This window comes from Mesocricetus auratus, unplaced genomic scaffold (genome assembly GCF_017639785.1).
Source record: "Mesocricetus auratus isolate SY011 unplaced genomic scaffold, BCM_Maur_2.0 Super-Scaffold_15014, whole genome shotgun sequence".
In the NCBI taxonomy this organism is placed as follows: domain Eukaryota; kingdom Metazoa; phylum Chordata; class Mammalia; order Rodentia; family Cricetidae; genus Mesocricetus; species Mesocricetus auratus.
Window position 1 is genome coordinate 38,536,749 of NW_024429186.1, and position 13,808 is coordinate 38,550,556.

At 39.7% G+C, this 13,808-nt stretch overlaps 1 protein-coding gene across 20 annotated transcripts in view; it reads right to left on the reverse strand.

Moving 5' to 3' along the window:
• Gphn (gephyrin) overlaps window positions 1-12,908 on the reverse strand; it is a 364,069-nt gene extending 351,161 nt beyond the window's left edge. For 5 of the 20 annotated variants that reach the window (XM_040742854.1, XM_040742853.1, XM_040742860.1 and 2 more), the window contains exon 1: window positions 12,708-12,907. In XM_040742854.1, the coding sequence (XP_040598788.1) occupies window positions 12,708-12,771 (64 nt within the window). In that variant the 5' untranslated portion in view covers window positions 12,772-12,907. Of the gene's footprint in view, window positions 1-12,707 lie in introns of all 20 variants that reach the window. The other 15 variants (XM_040742859.1, XM_040742856.1, XM_040742855.1 and 12 more) reach the window with 6 other exon arrangements.
• Between the last annotated feature and the right edge of the window lie 900 nt (window positions 12,909-13,808).

Sequence of the window (13,808 nt, forward strand, 5' to 3'; positions counted from 1 at the left end):
TCTCTTCCCAATTTTGGATGCAAGCAAGATAACCTGTAATATATTCAAAAAATAGTCATGAAATGAAGAAACGTTTCCCATGATTACTGTAATTCAAAGATCACTTGACTACTTGAAGTCAGCACCTCCTCTAAGCTCTGTGGTTATTTAAATTGTGTTCCTCTTTATATCAAAGGTAAGTTTTAAGTTCAGTATCTCTCATTAGTAATAAAACAATACTCTAATCTGCCCATAAAATTCAAGAAATATACCTTAAAAGAATTTATAAATATTAAAAAGCTAGCAATCAATAAAGGTGAGACTACTTATTAGTATGACCTGTTTTGAAGGCATGTTGGTAATACCATCAAAAATTTAAAATTGTTGCATTCTTAACCTAAAAGTTCTACTTACTTAATTTTATATTACAGAAAAACCTGATATCATGCAATAATAAATGTGTAATAGTATCATCTATAATATTTATCACAGTGAAAATTTTTAAAAGGAACCTCAGTGATCACCAGTTGGGTACTGATTCAATAAAGTATAGCCTATAATGCAATACCATAAAGCCATTAAAAAGAAAACTGTTTATGAACATCTTTAAAGACCTACATAAAATCATTTGCACAGGCCAAGAAGAAAGATAATATAGTTGGCAAGCACTCATACTCTCGTGACAAACTATATGATTCAACTTGCAGACTGGTTCCTTATCATAGTAACTTGCACAAGTCAGTTTAATCACTCTCATTACATTTGACTCAGTTGTAAACCAGTGATAGTACCAAGTAGCAGGCTCTGAAATAGACTCTACAAAGTATCTTATATTTGGTAAGCACCCACAGAAGTTAACTACTATTATTTTCACTACTAGGAAAAGATACCCAAAATATGCTATAAAAGAGGAAGAAGGAAAGGGAGGTACAGAGTAAGGATCACAAATCCAAATGCTTCTTAGGCTCAAGATATAAATAGGCTAATTGAGAAATAAAGAAAACTGGAGAATCCAACAATGAGAGATGCACTCTCACCCTGGACTCTTGGGGGAGGGTCTAGGCCCTGCCCTGGATGAAATGACAGACTATGGACACCCTCATGGAGGGCCTCACCCTCCCTGGGGAAACGAGGGGATATTGGGGGGGTTGGTGGGAGGGCGCGGGAGGAGGGGAGAGAAAGGGAGAGGGACCTGGAATTGACATGAGAAGCAACCTTGTTTCTAATTTAAATTTAAATTTAAAAATAAAAAATATAAAATATAAAAAAAAGAAAACTGGAGAATGCATGTCCTGTCTCAAGGGGACAGTCAATCTAAAAGCTGTTATGTGGGGGAAAATGAATTTTACGTGTAATATATAATATTTTAGTTTTAAAATCTAATACTTTCCCTAGAAATACTGCTATGTAAATCTAATAAAAACATAGGTGTTAATTACGGCCAGATGTCCATTGATATATAAGCTTTCATGTGTTATTTGATTGCATATATACAAATTCAAATGCATAAAGAATAGACAAAAAAACAAAATTTAAAGTGGCAGCACTAGAGAGACTGTAGGAGAAAGGTCATAATGTTTAATTTCACATTTTACCATGCTATTATTACATTTTTATAAATAAAGGTACTGTAACAGGTTTTTTAACTTAATAGCATGACAAGAATTGAGCTTTCCTACTTGCAATTTAATTAATTCAAATGCTACCTGTACAATGTGGGTATTCAATTTATGAACATACAGTTTTTAAAGTTTGCATTAAAACAAAAATATTCCACACCAACTTTTAAGTGGATGGAGAAGGGCTCATACCATTGTAATGTTTCATTTTTTGATACTTAAAAAATAGTATTTTTGGTATTCAAGTTATTATTTCTAAGACACTCAATTATTCTTACCTGAATAGATTCTAAAAATAATTTAAATGACTTTTTTCTTAATGTTAAAAAAACAAAAATAGGTAAGTTTTAAAGCTTAATTTCTACTAAGCACTCAGATTGTTTTATTTTCTATCAGCAATTTTTAATTAACATTTCAATATCAGGCTGATCCTGAGGAAAACTAATCATGAAATTACCAAGTGTAAGGAAAACCACTTATTATAGAGATATTCATCATCTGATTCTCCAAACTCAAAGGCAAAATGTTTATTTTTTTAGACCTTCACATCAAGTCTAACTAAATGTCATTTCATAAATAATTCTTAGCAAGGATTTTTAATACTTCCCAAGGATATAATAGGTTAGGATCTAAGAAGGGAAGATCATAAATGAAAAGTCAATATGTTATAGATTCATGCTATTGCAATCCACAATAACAAATATTCAGAATCAGAATAGATTAAATATAATTATAAAGAACATAGACACACCTGCACTTGAATCTTGATATTGCCACTAGTGTGATTCTAAGTTACTTAACCTCTCTACTCTTCAGGTGGTATGAAAGGTATAAGACAGTACCTCTAAAGTTTTAAAGATTATATAACATATCAAAGCACTTAATATATAAACAGAACATACAAGTGCCCAATAAATGCCATTCAAACTTTATTCAACAAAAATTAATGCTCAGTTTCTTAGCAGAAAAGGAACAGAAACCTAAAATTTTATATTAAAAATTGCTAAATGTGAAAGAAAATAAAGCTCTGGAGTTATACTTAAGTCATACAGATAAAAAGTAAATATGGCAGCACTGTATTCTCTATGGTGCAACATAAATAAACCATAAATGTTCTCAAGTTAATGTTGGAATATAAATTCCAAGGGCAAAAGACTGTTTCTTAGCTACTATAAGAGGGCCTGATATTTTAGTAATTCTTGAATACATAATTTTATTTGTTTCTCATACTAATCTTACACAGTAAGTATAATTATACATTTAAACCCAAGGACATTAAAGTAAAAAGAAAACTGCCTCAACTGTCTTTAATAAGTGACAGAGGCATAATTTTTGATGCATGTCAGTGTTGTATTGCTCATGAGAGAACTAACCTTCAAACTAAGAGAATTTCAAGTTTTTATCTATAGTTTGAGATTTTCAAGGTAATTTTTACAGAATTATTTTTCGTGTGTGTGATGTGTGTTCAGGTGCCTACAGAGACTAAAAGGCATCAAATTCTGAAACCTGGAGTTGTAAGTGGTTGTGAGCCACCTGGTATGGGTACTGGGCACCAAACTCATGTCCTCTCCAAGAGTAGGAAGTACCCTTAACTTTTGAATCATCTCTTCAGCCCCCTCAAATTTTCAGTTTTTATAAATACATCACATTCCATTAGTCTAAAATAATCAGGCGAAGCATAGCCATCATTTAAAGTATTACCTGAAAATTTGATACAAAACACAGCATTATGTCTTTATTACAAGGACAGAACTTTTAATAACTCACAACTCCATCTATCCAAACTGTTGTTCTAATAATAACAGTCAAGTTCTGGTTTATCTAAATGCTTTCTAAGGTAGTATATACATTTCACGGCACCTGCTTTTTAAAAATTTAATTACTTTCTATTCAATTATTTCATTAGTCGGTAATAAAAAAATAAAGCTCAAAAGAAGCAAGAAATGCAAACACCAGTTTGAAGCATTCTAAAACTTAGTTTTAATAATACACATGAAACTGCTAGAAAACTACTTAAAAACAACATAAAATGATAAGGAAAGAAATTAGATATACAAGCTAGGTATTTCACATGCATTATCGCCACACTTAAAGTTTATAATGAAGAAGAAATGCATTAACAATGTAATTCTTGAGAAAGAAACAAACTCAGAAGGTTAAATAACTTCCCAAAATTAAGGATATATGTATTAGTGTTTCTAATACTGCCATAAAACACAATAACCAAGAAAACTTATGAAAGGAAGCATTTAACTGGGTTCACAGTTTCAGGGAGTTACAGTCCATGATGGTGTGTTGTGGGATATTTGTGCACTGTGAAGATGTACTGCTGTGATTGGTGAATAAAAAGCTGAACAACCAATAGCTAGGAAGGAGAGTATAGTTGCAACTTTAGGGCAGAGAGAGCGAACTCTGGGAAGAAGTAAGGTGGAGTCACCAGCCAGACAGGGAGGAAACAGGATGGGCAGTATGGAGATGAGGTAACTAGCCATGTGGAAGAACATAGATTTAAAAACAGGCGTTAATTTAAAGTATAAGAACTAGTTAGGAACAAGCCTAAGCTAAGGCCCTGATTTTAAAATTAATAAGTCTCCATGTTATTATTTGGGACTGGCAGTCCTGACTAAAAGGTCTGACTATAATGGCAGAATAAGACATGACAACAGGAAAAGATGAGAGCTCACATCTTGTTCCATAAGCAGAGGCAAAAAGGATGCACTGGGAATGGTCCAAGTCTTTTGTAACTTCAAAGCCTGGTCCAGGTAACATACCTCCTTCAGTAAGTTCATAAGCCTTAATCCTTCTCAAACAGTTCTACCACTGGGGACCAAGTATTCAAATATACGAGTCTGTGGAGCCAGTCTCACTCAAACCACAGTAGGACATTCAAGTCTGTCTGCCTCCAAAGTCTTTTCTGTTGTATTAAAAAAAAAAGTTGTACCAGGAAGCCTCTCAAATGCATATGATAAAACTGTTTCTACATAGAAAAACAAGAAACACATAAGTAAAGATGAGAATTTCTAGGAAAGATTTTATTAAAGAAATGAGATTTAAGTTGAGTCTAAAACTAAGTGTAAGATTAAAAACTACTATTAATGCCACAAAAATTTCTTTTAGTCTACACATTTTAATCTAAACTTTTCTTTAGTTCATAATTACAGAAAATCTCATACATTTTTAACCTGTCTTTTCTTACTCTCTTGCATTTTTATGCATAATCTATCTTCCCTCCATAACTTAATTATTGTAGCATGAATTCTAATTGTTCTTAATAATAAAAATTCAGAGTCAGCTATCAGGGAGTGAAAGCTGAAGGATCAGAGAAGCAAAGCAGCCAGCCACTAGCTCTTACCTCTACCTCAGACCAAAGGGATGACCCTGTCCTCAGACCACCTCCTCAGACTGCCTCTTCAGACTGCCATGAGCTCCTGTCTCCTCCCACCTTATATACCCTCTCTCCGCCCAGCCATGTCACTCCTGCCTCCACCTCCTTAGTGCTGGGATTAAAGGCCTGTCACTGCAAGTGCTAGGATCACCTTTGTGTGAGCTCTGTTTCTCTTTAGGATTGGATCAATTTTGTGTAGCCCAGGGTGGCCTTGAACTAACAGAGATCATCTAATTCTGTCTGTCTCCCAGGTGTTGGGATTAAAGGTATGTGCCACCACAGCCTAGCCTCTATGGCTAACTAGTGTGGCTAGCTTTGCACTCTGATCTTCAGGCAAGCTTTATTTGTTAGATCATAAACAAAATGTCACCACAAATTATAAGGACAGGAAAAATTAAATATAATATCCTATATTTTTCTAAAGGAAAGAAATATTGTCATGAGAGCCTCCATGATCTCACAGAATAATCTTCCATTACAGTGCTGAGAAACACTAAGAGAAATAATTTAATGTGTTTAAGGGTATAAAACTTAGCCAGACAAAGGAAAAAAATATGGGTCCTTCTAGCATTTTACAACACCACACTCTTTAATTTTTTACTATAGTATCCTAATAGCAGACAAGAACTTAAATATCTCAGAATGGGAACTGGAAAAGATGGTTCAGCTGTTAAAAACACTTGCTGCTCTTTCAGAGGATCCAAGGTTCAGTTCCCAGCACCCGTATCAGATAGAAATTCAACCACCTGTAAGTTCAGCTCCAAAAGGATCCAAAGCCCTCTTCTGCCTTCCCTTGGCAACTGAATATACATAATACACATACAGAAAAGAACACATGTGTATACATAAAAATAAAAATACTGTTTTAAACGATAGACTGTGAATCATATAATGTGTTAACTTTAAATTTCTTTGAAATTTCTGATTTTATTTTAAAGGACACATGTATTCCACATTCTATGCCTTGTTTACTTACCTTAATAGTAATTTAATTTACGAATGCTCAAGTAAAATTGATACTGCAAAAATATTGTATGTTCTCCTAGCTTAGACTCTTTAAAGAGTCAGATTATTCCTTGATGCAATACCATGAGCCCAAAAATACAAATGGTGATAATACTTTTTCCCATCTCCTCTTCTAACTCCTTTTTTCAAAGTAACAATTTTCTTAAGTACAATTAATTTAATCCTTCTCTTTCAGAACATGTAAATATTGGTAAGCTACTGAGAAAGTTATTGAATTTAAATTATGAAAATTTCAAAAAGTTCAATTTAATCAATTAAACATAAAATATCTTAATAATTTATTAGACAACCTGGATAGAATATCTATTTCATATTAAACATTTATTTCATAATCACTCAAAAATTGCATTAATAACTATACACTTACTCAAATAAAATAATCTTTTTTTTCTTCCTTGGTATTTTGTTCTCTGCCCAGATCCAAAGAAAGAAAACTTTTGTGGACTGCAGTACTTTCTTTTTCCAAGATTTCTTTTTTAACACCTCAAATTCCAAATATAGTTCATTGTTCTTCAATCCTATTTACAGAAGCAAAGTATATATTTTATCTACTTAACTGACATCCAAAAAAGTACCCTGTTCAACTTATTTAGCAATCTATCAGCAGTGAGAGTAAAAATAGACTCATCACGTCTTCCACAGTACCATACTGTTGATTTTCCACTACACACTCTGAGGTCAAGCAGTCAATTTTTTTATTTATTTTCATTTTATGAATGTTTTGCCTGCATGGACGTATGTGTAGTATATGCATGCTTGATGCTCAAGGAAGACAGAATTTCAGACTGTGTAAGCTTCCATATGGTTTCTGGGAACCAAATCCAAGTCCTTCCAAGAATAGCCAGGGCTCTTAACCAGTAAGCTGTCTCTCCAGCCCCCATATGTGTTTTTAATATATTTGAAACTTACTATGTACCAACAAATAGCTTATAAAGTATTTGGCAAGTAATGTTAGTAATAAATAAGTTGATCAGAAGTTAAATTGTAGCCAAGTGGTGGTGGTGAACACCCTTGATTCCAGAACTAAGGAGGCAAGAGGCAAGTAGATCACTGAGTTTGAGGCCAGGCTTGTCTACAGAGGGAGTTCCAGGACAGCCAAAGCTACATAGAGAAACCCTGCCTCAATAAGGAGGGAGGAAGGGAGAGGAGAGAGATAGGGAGGAAGGGAGGGGAGGGAGGCAGGGGTTGTTAACCTGGAGGAGGCTGGGATGAGGTATTTTGGTAGAGTGATTGCCTAGCATGCACAAAGCCCTGGGTTTACTCCTAGTACCAGGTAAAATTGGGCATTGTAAAACACACCTATAATCCCATCACTTGGGAGGTGGAAGCAGGAGGATTAGAAGTTCAAATTGGTCTTTGGCTACGCAGCACAAGGTCAACAAATTTCAAAAAAAATCACAAATTTTCTCTAATATATTGCTTATATCCATGAATTCATGAAACAACATAGTTGGGATGTAGACTTCTTAACTCTAACTTTACCCCACAAAAAGATAAAACTGCAAGAATACACAATTCCTTGGGTAGAATTTAGGTTTTATTTTCAATAGTGACTTGCCTACTTAACATTTTTTAAATAAAGATGTATTTATATATTATTAACAGTAAGGGGCTTTCAGAAAATAATATAGCTGGGAATGAAGCTAAGTGGTAGTGCTTGCCTAGAAAGCAAAAGGCCCCTGAGTTCAATCTCAGAACTACAAGGAGACAGAGAGAGAGGAAGAGAGGGAGAGAGGGAGAGGGAGAGGGAGAGGGAGAGAGAGAGAGAGAGAGAGAGAGAGAGAGAGAGAGAGAGAGAGAGAGAGAGAGAGAATGAATATCGTATGCCTTGTTTAGACAATGCCAGAGTTGAAGAGTAGCATCTCCTTACCTGAAAACTTAGTGTTTTGATATTCTGAACAACTATTTCTGAATGAAATATTAAATGGTCATGTAACTGTAATATCTTTGTGTTCTAGCTTTTATTTAATTCCTACTGCTACTCTTATTTTGTTCAAATAGGTCTTAATCATCTCAAACTACAATTTGGTATAGAAGTATATAATTATTAAAGCAAAAAAATGCCTTTTCCTTGCTAAATGTGGAGATACACATCTATGACATCTATGATCGTAACACTCAGTGCAGAGGCAAGAGATCCCAAGTTCAAGACCAATCTAGCACACATCAAGGTTCCATCAAAAAGGAAAAATTTTAAAAAGCCCTTTACAAAAAAAGGCTCATCTTTTCCTAACATGTATTACTCTTAGTGAAAATCTAGGTAACGCATTATCTCTAAGTACCTTGGTACCAAACATTATCAGTGTTACCTACTAAGATACTGAATCCACACTGGAGCATAATCTCCATGACTCTCCATTGTTGCATGCATTCATTATTTCCCTGGAAATGTTGTTCTAAAGGTTTTAAAGTAATAGAACTACTTACTGCCTTGATAAACAGCTTCTTTCCAAATAGGAAAAAGGAGGTGAAACATGACACATACAAACATATTGTCTGCTATGTAATTGCTAAGACTTACTCCAAATATAAATACTACTAAAACTGTTAAAAAGATTCTACATCTGTCCTACATTTGTTCTCTAGTTTTGAGATACCAAGTATTTGTTTATCTGTCTTAAATTAGTCATTATCAAATTATCACTAGTCTCTGGTATAAATAGTAACACAATTAGAGAACTTTAGAAAAAGAAACACTAAATGCCAAACTTAGGTCATCAAAACTATATAATTTTCCTTTCCTACAAATCTACACCAGATAATGACAAGTAATATATTTATTCTGAGGTACATAATCTTCAACATAAAATGTTTCAATGTAGGGCTGGAGAGGACTCAGTGGGTGAAGTTGATCCTGCCAAGCCTGGCAGGATTCCCAAGACTCACATAGTAGAAGCAGAGAACTGACTTTTGAAAGTTGTCCTCTGACCTCCTCATGTGCTCCATTACAGCACACACACACACACACACACACACACACACAGAGAGAGAGAGAGAGAGAGAGAGAGAGAGAGAGAGAATAAATAAAATTTAAAGATGTACAATCTAGTTTCATGTACACACTGTATATAATTTTATTTTCCTGATGAATAAGCAGTATAACTGAAATAACAATATTACTTTATCACAAGTTGATTTTTAAATCCTAAATGATTCAAACAAAAAAACAAATGCCATTGTTAAGCATGTCTCTTTCTTTTAAAATTCCAAGAAACTTAATTCAAATGACAAACTTCACAGACTGTACTGTATTTGTTAAATTCATAACTGAAATGAAGATCAGAAAAGCATCCAGGGAATGGAGTTTCAGAGAACAAATGCTGTCTGTCAACAAGCAACAACAATGTCATAAAGAAGTCAATTAAAAACTTTAGAAGTGACAATATAGTACTATTCAGACACACTGTAAAATGTTTATAGGGGTAGACCACATTCCACATTTCCAACTACCTTTGTAAAGCAGATTTAGATAAAATACTTAAAATTACTATTGTGAAACATGCTAAGAGACTTTTTTTTTTCTACTCCAGCCTTGAAATTGAGATCCTTCTTTTGCCTCAGCCTGACCAGTGCTGAGGTTATGGACCTAAGCCACCATGTCTAGCACCAAGGTATTTTCATAAACATTCCTTCTACCTTCAAGAAAGCCACAAATTGCCCAGCAGTGGTGGCGAATGCCTTTAATCCCTGTGCTCCAGAGGTAGAAGCAGGCAGGTTTCTGAGTTTGACGCCAGCCTCTTTGTTCTATAGAGTGAGTGAGTTCCAGAATGGCCAGGGCTACACAGAGAACCCCTGTCCCAAACTGAGCCCCCCATGGAAAAAAAAGAAAAAGAAAGAAAAGAAAACCACAAACTAGCCAGATGTGATGGCACACCTGTAGACCAGCACTTGGGATAAGAAATAAGACAGGTTAAAGAGTTTAAGACCAGCTTGGGCTACATAGTTTTGTCTAAAGGAGAAGTAGAAGAAGAAAAAAAGCCAGAAATTATAACTTGCAAGAATTACAGTTTTAAGTTTAGCCTTTTTTAATTTACTCTAGAATTCAAGAAAGAATCATTCATAGTAAAATTGTTCTAAAATCCATGAATTTGAACAACACAGATTCACTTTTAGAGGATTGTTTTTCCTAATGCTCAAGATCACAAGAAATGATCCCATAGAACTAAGCTGTTTGTAATAAAACGAACTATTCACAGATTGGCAGCTAGTGCTATTTCTACTGATTTTTCTCCATGCTTTTAGATTCTGTCATAGTAAGTAACACTGTATTTATATCAGCAACTCCTTCAAGAAAAATCCCTAGTTATTTCTGATTTCAAATATCCATTTTCTCATCAAACCTTATTGTCCTGTTACCACTTCATCTAAAGCTGCAGCTTCTTTTCATTCTGCAGCTACACCCTTACGGCTGGCCTTATACTTTCCCTCCCAGACTACTATGCTCTTCCTTCCCATGAGACAGCTCCTCTGGATTGTCTTTAACTCCATTGCCAACCTTATCTTCTTTCCTTGACATTATGCCACCTACCTCTTCCCCCTGGGCTTCTCAAGGCCTTTGTGCTGCATTTTTATTCTGCTCGAGAGCCTTGTCTTCAATCACGCATTTATAAGGTTGCTGCCACTGACTTTCAACTCCCCTTTAAAATGCCAGTTTCTTCTTGACCCTATTAAATGTACTAAATTTTTCCTTCAGGTAATCACATTTTCTGCTAATCCATTTGAACACAGAATCCCTTTAGCATTTATGACCCAAATTCATAGGTGATAGATACATTTAGAACTTTAACAGTGCTGATGCATCCTTTCAACTATCTACTTATCAATGTTATTCCTATCAGAGCATAGTTAGACAAGGGCTGAATGTTTCAAAGCACTCTGCATCATCACTTGACCAAATGAAGATAATTAAAAAAAAATATATGGGGTAAGAGTCAATAAACACCCTACAGTTTTAACTTCTAAACTTCTAAGGCCTGTCAATTTCCACAAACAGCTGACATATTTTGGTTTTCATAAAACTTCACTTTCATTCGACTTAGGCATGGCAAACATGAAAAGTTGATGAATGATAAAGGGTATGCATTTTTCCATCACAGTGTCAGATTCAGATTCTTTTAAAAATCAACAAGATCAATTCTAAGAATTGTGAGCTACCCTGAGTTTTCATACAAGGAAACAGTTGCAGCAGGAAAAGATGCACATTATCTGCATATTCAGATGGGGGGAGCATGTCCTTCCCTGCAACTGATTTAGATTAGTTTCTTTACTCCAGAGGCTTTGACTCGGGAAAATTCAATAAACTGCTCTTAACACCTGCAAAGATATCATGGAAAGGATATCCGGCTGCTAAAAGGGAGAAACCAGAGCAGTGGGTATCCTCTTTTCATAAAAGTCAGCAGCTAAATTAAGAACTGTAGTCGTTATCTGCTGACAGAATCAAAGCTTTGTTTCTACCTAATAATAAATCAAGTTTCATTCCATTTAGTTCCTTCCCGAGCATCATCTCAACCTGTCAGAATTCGACGATAAGAAAAATTTAAATGAAGTAGGGAAGACACAAGGATTCCCATCTACATTTCTTTTTCTGAAATCACATCACTAAGTCTTGGATTTCCTTTACTCCAAACTAAGCCTCAGACTCCAAATATAATTCTTTAACCCCCGCTTCTCCATTCAAATACACTTAAACCATGCCAACTACAGAACCGCAGCCGAAACCCCTACAAAGAGGCTTGCTATTCATCTTGGAAGTCATGCCCTGCAGCAACTGCCTATCTCCAAACTCAGGGATATCACCCAAATACAACGCAATGGAATCAGACATGCAAAGCACACACACGACTTCTGCGAGGGAGGGAAACGGGAAAAGTGCGCTCTTCACCAGCCTCAGGACCATCCACCGGGGCATGGGAATGGGGGAGAAGGTGGTTCCCAAAAGGGAGGTGGAAGAGGAACTCGCTACTGGGGGAATCCTTCCTTCTCAAGGAAAAAAAAAAAAGCTAGATTTCCCGGCCAGGGGAAGCAGCCGGTCCTTGCTAAGGAGAAGAGGCAGACAGAGAGGGAGGGCCCACTGCTAGGAATAGCAGAAGGAAGGCACTTTCCAGGGTCCCGGTCAAGAGCCTACACCTGTCTCCCGGGGGAGGTGAGGAGAGTCCCATCGGCTGCAGAGGGGGCACCCGGCCTGCCAAGGGACAGCGGAGGCGGAGCAGAGTTTCCCCTGCCGAACCCCGAGTCGTGTAGGGCAGAAGCCGTGGGGCCGCTGGGTGGGGGGAGGGGAGCAAAGGGGGTGGAGATGGGATTCCCCCCTCTCGGAAGAGCTTTAGTGGAGGAGGCGCCCGGCCAAGCCCGAGCAGCATGCTTCAGACTGCGGAGCCGGGATCCCGCCGCCCGCACCGGCAGCGCGGAGCCCCGCAGCGCCCGCCGCACCGGCCCCTCGGTCCCCGGGGGCTAGTGACTTCGGCCGCGAGGACTCTGGGGCCTGACACCCACGGGGCCTGCCCCAGCTCCCCCGGGAACACCCGAACCGCCGGCAGCTCTCCGCGGTTGTAAAATACACCCCCTTGGTCCCCCCCTCCTCAGCCTGTCCTCTTCCCGAGGCCGCAGAGAAGGACCACCACGGGGCGAGAACCCTCCGGCAAGTCGAGGGCCGTGGCAGTGGCGGCCACCCCACACACCCCCGGACCTCCTCCCCCGGTTACCTGTGAGGACTCCGACACGGATTTGATGGTCGTGGTTTGTGAGGATCATTCCCTCGGTCGCCATGTTTCCCAGCGCAGTCACCGCACTGACAGGAGCCGGGAGAAGCCGGAGCCCGGAGCGCGCCGGCCGGGAGCGCGCTTGCCTCGGAGAGCGCGAGAGCGGAGCGAGAGGCGAGCGGGAAGGAGGGGGCCGAGCGCCCGGGGGCCTGTGGGGGGGCTGGGAGGGGAGGGGGAGAGACAGGCCGCGCCAGGAGTGCGCGGGTCCGCGGAGGGGGCGGAGTCGGGCCGCGCGACCCCGAGTCCGGAGGAGGGGAAGACGCGAGCCCGCGGTGGGAGAAGCGGCGGCCTCGCTGGGAGAGCGCGCGGAGGCGGCGGGGCAAGGCCGGCGAGCCCGGGAGGCTGTGCGGAGTGAGACCCGGACGCCTGGATGGCAAGAGACTGAGGGGGAAAGGGAGCACACGCTCTGGAGGTTGCGGGGGCGGGCTCGGGGACAGGGGCGGAGCTACACCCCGAGGCGTGCAACTCGTGGAGAGTGAGGGGAGGAGGAGTGAGAGAGAGAGAGAGAGAGAGAGAGTGAGAGAGCTCGGCTGCGGAGTGCCGGGAGCGGGAAGAAGCCGGCCCAGCCTGAGTGGGACCGAGCGACGCTCTTGGGCGCGCGAGTAGCGCGGGATTGGCTGGGCGGCCGCGGTGCGGGGACGCGCGAGGCACGAACGCAGCCGCGGCGGGCCCCAGACAGAAGCAATCCCCCGCCGAGCCTGCTGCCTCGTCCGTTATCCGCCGCCTCTGCCCGCCGCCGGGGAGCCGCTCTGGACCAGGTGCGGTAGCCAGGTGGGCTCAGCTCCTTGGAAGGCGCGGGTGAACCTAGAGGTGGCGTAGGAAGCTGCCTGGGTGGCAGAACGGTGGCCGCTGTGACAAGTGTCTCCCGTGGGCAGAGGCGGGTTACCCTGTACTGCCTCAGCTGTGACCCGCAGTCGGCTCTCACTGACAGGATTTCGGTCTCACTTCCCTTTAGTCCCTCTCAGAGACCGCCTACCGCACCTCGCAGAGGCTTCCTCTGCCTCTGCCACCGGGCCTGTGGAGTGGAGATAGTTGCTATCTCTT